Source organism: Solanum verrucosum, unplaced genomic scaffold, assembly GCF_900185275.1.
Source record: "Solanum verrucosum unplaced genomic scaffold, falcon-dt-bn FXZP01000023.1, whole genome shotgun sequence".
In the NCBI taxonomy this organism is placed as follows: domain Eukaryota; kingdom Viridiplantae; phylum Streptophyta; class Magnoliopsida; order Solanales; family Solanaceae; genus Solanum; species Solanum verrucosum.
Genome location: NW_026019842.1, coordinates 1,427,233 through 1,432,807, shown reverse-complemented (window position 1 = coordinate 1,432,807; position 5,575 = coordinate 1,427,233). Strand labels below are relative to the sequence as shown.

Genomic DNA, 5,575 nt, shown 5'->3' with positions numbered 1-5,575 from the left:
AAAGTCAGACATAGACTTAAGATAATATTTATCTATCTAATTTTCTAATAAATAAATTATAATTTTAAAAGGCATGAAGAGTGTATGAAATGTTGTTTGACATTTCAAATAAATTTGACAAAGGGAATATAAAACGTTTGGTTATAAAGTGAAGGAAAAATTAAAATAAAAGACAAATAGTGTAACATTTGAGATAGGATTCTTAAATTGCCTGCTACCAAATGATGCTTAGCGGCTATGCCATTTTCCAAGACTAGTACTTGTATAAGTCTTGTCTATTCCGCAAACGCAATTCTCAACTACCGCCACCGGATTTTCAAATCGCCGGAAATGGGCCATCGGAAAATCCTTTTCCCAGCGACCCACTTGGGTTTATTCTTTATACTTTACCTGCTTTCATCCCCTTGCGTTTCCTTTTCCTTTCCGTTTGTGAAGCCCAAGAATCACAAAATCAACGGACCCATCAAAACTCTTGTCGTTTTGGTCATGGAAAACCGCTCTTTTGATCATATTCTGGGTTGGCTCCACAAAACCCGACCGGATATCGATGGGCTGAAGGGCTCCGAGTTTAACAGGGTTAATGCTTCAGACCCTTATTCCTCAAAAATCTTTGTCTCCGATGATGCTGTATTCGTTGATTCTGATCCAGGTCACTCTATTCAAGCCATTCGGGAGCAGATATTCGGGTCGAATGATTCTTCAGCAAACCCAGCTCCGATGAACGGGTTCGTGCAGCAGGCTGTTAATATGGGCGTGCCTGGTATGGAGCAGACCGTGATGAGCGGGTTTAAACCAGAGTTAGTACCGGTTTACACTGATTTAGCGAAGGAGTTTGGCGTTTTTGACCGTTGGTTCGCGTCGGTTCCGGCTTCAACTCAGCCGAATCGGTTTTACGTTCACTCGGCAACTTCTCACGGAGCTTCGAGCAATGTCCGTAAAGACTTGATCCATGGGTTCCCTCAAAAGACTATATTCGATTCTTTGGACGAAAATGGGCTCTCATTTGGAATTTACTACCAAAACATGCCAGCTACCTTATTTTTCAAGTCACTCAGAAAACTGAAACATATTTTTAAGTTCCACAATTATGCATTAACGTTCAAAATCCACGCTAAACTTGGGAAACTTCCAAATTACGTTGTGATTGAGCAGAGATATTTCGATGTTAAAATTGACCCAGCAAATGATGATCATCCATCACACGATGTAGCACTTGGACAAAAATTTGTCAAGGAGGTTTATGAGACATTGAGGGCAAGTCCACAGTGGAAAGAAATGGCACTCTTGATTACATATGACGAACATGGTGGCTTCTTTGATCATGTACCAACTCCTGTTTCTGGGGTGCCTAATCCTGATGGCATTATCGGGCCTCCACCATATTACTTCAGATTTGACCGCTTGGGGGTTCGTGTCCCGACCTTCTTGATTTCACCATGGATTGACAAGGCCACTGGTGAGTCAGTCATCTTGTCCTTTATATACATACAACTTACTTGTTTCATTTCAAAAGAGAACTCACCAGGCTGTTTTCAGGATTCTTTCATATGAATATCGTAAATTCTATAGTTAAGCTCATTGCTATATGTCTGGAATTGTAGCTATAACTAGATATGTTGAGTTGAAAGGGTGTGACTACAACTGTACAGGAATATCCTGAGATAAATATGGGCTTAGTGATTATTTAGACAAAAGTTAACCTCAAAAGCTGCACACTCACACATTTTTATGTACAGATGCCCTCTTTCGGTACTGGAGAGCACATCTAAATATAAGCTTACATAGCCAAAAAAAAAAGGAACATATGAATGCTACTCTCTTAGTTGTTATGTTCATGCCTCTGGAAATTTAATTAGTATTTTTCTGTATTGATTGAGAAGCTCAATGGGCTGAATGACTAAGTTTATCTCTTTGATAATTGATAAGTCATTAATGTTATTATGCTATATTCATCTTTCTTACCTTCTCCTTTATTTTTCTCAAATCGTTGTCTACATATTGGTGCTGGTGGATTGGAATGTTTAAACATATATACCTGATCAATATGTTTGATGCAGTGATCCATGAGCCGACAGGTCCAACTACGTTTTCACAATTTGAGCACTCTTCCATACCAGCAACTGTGAAAAAACTTTTTAATCTGAAATCAAGTTTCTTAACCAAGCGAGACGCATGGGCTGGGACCTTTGAGAACTATTTCTGCTTGCGTAAGACTCCTCGTGATGATTGTCCAGGTTTGTATGCATACAACTTCAGCAAACCATGAACAAATACTTAGTTGATTTCTCCATTATTGCATGCTTAATACTGAAAATTCTATGTTCATACAGAAGTGACTGATAGTTACTTATAAGACGGAGAGTACTTCCAGGGCATATGGTCTGCTTTTAAATGTTGATGCTTTAGGAAATACTTTTAAGAGTAAACGTATTCTAGCTAAATTTCTTCAAATGCATATGGTGAAGATATTCTATTGCAAGATGCTTATTAGTAGTTTTAAGATGCTGTCTGCTGTGATTACTATTACTATCAAAATACTTCTGCTTTCCTCAAGCATGTCATGATTGTAAGCAAACATATACTTTTTTGCTAGATGAGCTGGCTTAACATGTCCTTGTGGAGCTCTGTTGGCTCCCTCATGAACTCATTGTCCTGTCTTGAATAGGATCTTCTTTTGATCCTCTACTTCACTTTAGCTGCTCCAACTCATGCATGAGTTGTAATTCTATTTCATCATTTAGAGCAATGGGATGTTTTCCATCTTTTGTATTGGTAAAAGCTACTATTGTGCTTTGTTCTGTCATATAGTTTAATAAAGTAGATAGGATCTGTTATAACATTCAGACAGTAGGGAGGAAGAAGAATTGAGTGCTTTATCTTTGACGAGTGCTGGCCTGAATATGGTAGAACATATCTAATCTGATATAGCCGAAGGTTGGATTTTCCCAGCATGTCTGTACTGTATACTATGCTGAATTGTCTAAAACGACATCATTTAAAAACTTTAGTGGGTAGAGACGGAACATATTTATTTTAGTTATGCAATGTGCCCTTCCACATGTGGCTTAATTATTTTCTTGAGCGAAGTGGGAATCAAACCCAGGTAAGCCCACTTAATGTCCACCCGTGCACCCGAAATTAACCGGTGGAACCACTTTGTTGCTAAGGGTGCCAACAGAGAAATATATACTCTATTTAAGATATATTTACATACATTTTTTCCTATGTTAAGGGGGTACCCTTGATCCCTGTATCCCAAGTGTAGATTCGCCTCTCCGTTGCAAATTCTTCATATTAAACAAGAGCCTAATCACCTGTTTAAGAGGCAGATTGATCCTAATCATTTGATCGATATGATATATACAGAGAAACTTGCGGAGGTGAAGACAAATCTAAGACCATGGGGACCAAGAGAGGATGCAAAGCTCTCTGAATTTCAAATAGAACTGATCCAGCTTGCTTCACAGCTTAATGGAGATCATGTTCTCAAAAACTACGCTGATATTGGACGGAAGATGAATGTCCGTGAAGCTAATCAATATGTAGATGATGCAGTCAATAGGTTCTTGGAAGCTGGTAGGGCTGCTCTGAGAGCTGGAGCGAATGAGAGTGCCGTTGTTGCAATGAGACCTGCCCTCACTAGCCGATCATCAGCATCAGATGGAGGATTCAACAAGTATCTGGAAGCCTACTAATCTATTGTAAGTAGTGTCTGTATGTATTGTTATAATCCACCTTCTTACATAATGAACAAAATTTGTGGTTACCCATTAATTGTGTCCTTCCAAGGATATATACAAAAATTAGGAAGTCTTTGTTTTCAATGTTGGGATGGTTATTGTAATCACTTTTAGTAAATAGTAAATCATTTTAGCCTCATATGTTCCTATGATATGAATACCCATCTTTTTGCGACTTCTTCCTTAACTTTCTTATCAAAATAATTTGCTGTTAGTTCCAACTTCCAAGCATACAATTTAACTTGCAGTAGAACTAGTGCTTTTTTGGTCCCTTCCTATAATGGTTTAAACATAACAATAAAGTTTGTAATAGTACTCTGTCAAACTTTATAATTTATGGCTCTATAGTTAAATTTAGAAGGAACCAGAAAGTGTATTAAAATAGGGAAAATTAGACAAAATGTGTGGATCAAATTCCGGGTCAAAATAACCCAATTATAATTTATTTCATAAAATGGTCATTCGGCGAAGAGCATGCGGCCGGCCATCTATGACTCTTTCAAAGTTATTGTATTATATATGATATATGCTACTAATATTCCCTCAATTTTTACTCTATTCGGAAGGCGTAGTAAATAATTACAATAACCCTATTTTAATATCTAATTAAAAATAGCACGATTAGGACCTGTTCCGCATAGTTATCATTTTTTTTTAAAAAAAATTATTTGAAAATCATGGTTTGATTAAGAAAATTTTAAAATTCATCAAATTTGAAAAACAACTTATAATCTGTTTTTCAATTCAATTTTCACTTGTATTTAAGTTCATTTAAGCATGAAAAATTTAGACTTTCAATTAATGATTATTTCTCAACTATAAAACTGTACATATGTATTTTGTTAATAATTTAGGACTCTTAAAAGGAGATTTGAGTTGGTCGGGATTGATAAAAATTCAGCCTGTGGAGGAAGATGAACTGATGCAATGTATAAATTTTATTTAAACAGTGTATATGAATATGAATATTATATATACACACACATCTCTAATACGTAATTATACACTATTTTTATACTCTCTCCGTGTGACTATGCCACAACCTTTGAGTTAAAAAAATATATATACTCTCTTCGTTCCGTTGTATATAGCACCATTTGACTTGACACGATTGAACCCCAAAAATGTGACAATATTTAAAAATTAATTTTGAGATAAGTTATCTTGTGATTTTATTCTAATCAACCATGAGATAAATTAATTTTAAAATTAGTTGTCCTTGTTGTTCGTACCAAACACTACTTTTGAATTCGTGATATAAAACAAAGCTATGGTAGGGTATATTCTACATCACAACTTGATAAATCTTTCAACGTCTTTTACTATGCTGAAGTTTCCATGAGAAGTTTTGCGTCTTCAAAAGTATCCTAACGTATATTCGCTCTCCCTCATTATCTACTTTGCTTTCCTTCCTTCTAAAATAGCATAGTAGTATCTTTTTTTGGTTGTCATGATTATATAGCCACTACATATTTTAAAGCAAAGCAAAGACTTTACTTTCCACTTTTCTTGGTGAGTTTAACCTGACAAGTGATATACAACTTGAGATTTAAATGACCAATATTTACCACCTAGGGCCTCGGTAGGGGTAACAATTAAGCGGACTGGGTGAAATTTGGCCGGTTATAATGAGTCAAGACAATATTTGAGTCAAGATCAAACCAAACTCAAATTTGCTTGGGTCAAAATGGGTTAGATAATGAGTTATATATTGAGTCAAGACCCAATCCAATTTTTACTTAGTTAAATTGTTTTACTTGGCCTTTTAAAATATTTTAGTACCTAATAAAATTATTATTTTTCTTTATTATGGCTATATATAACATATCAAATTT

The 5,575-nt window shown here is 35.7% G+C and overlaps 1 protein-coding gene across 1 annotated transcript; it reads left to right on the top strand.

Annotated features, from left to right (window-relative positions):
- The first annotated feature begins 232 nt into the window (after positions 1-232).
- LOC125816254 (non-specific phospholipase C1) lies at positions 233-3,918 on the top strand. The gene is made up of 3 exons (XM_049495842.1): positions 233-1,456; positions 2,058-2,234; positions 3,367-3,918. Exons 1-3 carry the CDS (start codon positions 238-240, stop codon positions 3,693-3,695), a joined length of 1,725 nt encoding a protein of 574 aa, XP_049351799.1. The 5' UTR covers positions 233-237; the 3' UTR covers positions 3,696-3,918.
- Positions 3,919-5,575: the final 1,657 nt, after the last annotated feature.

Coding starts and splice junctions, on each gene's coding strand:
- LOC125816254 (XM_049495842.1), top strand. CDS start 238: ATGCCATTTTCCAAGACTAGTACTTGTATAAGTCTTGTCTATTCCGCA. Junction 1,457..2,057: donor ATGGATTGACAAGGCCACTG/GTGAGTCAGTCA, acceptor TGTTTGATGCAG/TGATCCATGAGCCGACAGGT. Junction 2,235..3,366: donor TCCTCGTGATGATTGTCCAG/GTTTGTATGCAT, acceptor TGATATATACAG/AGAAACTTGCGGAGGTGAAG.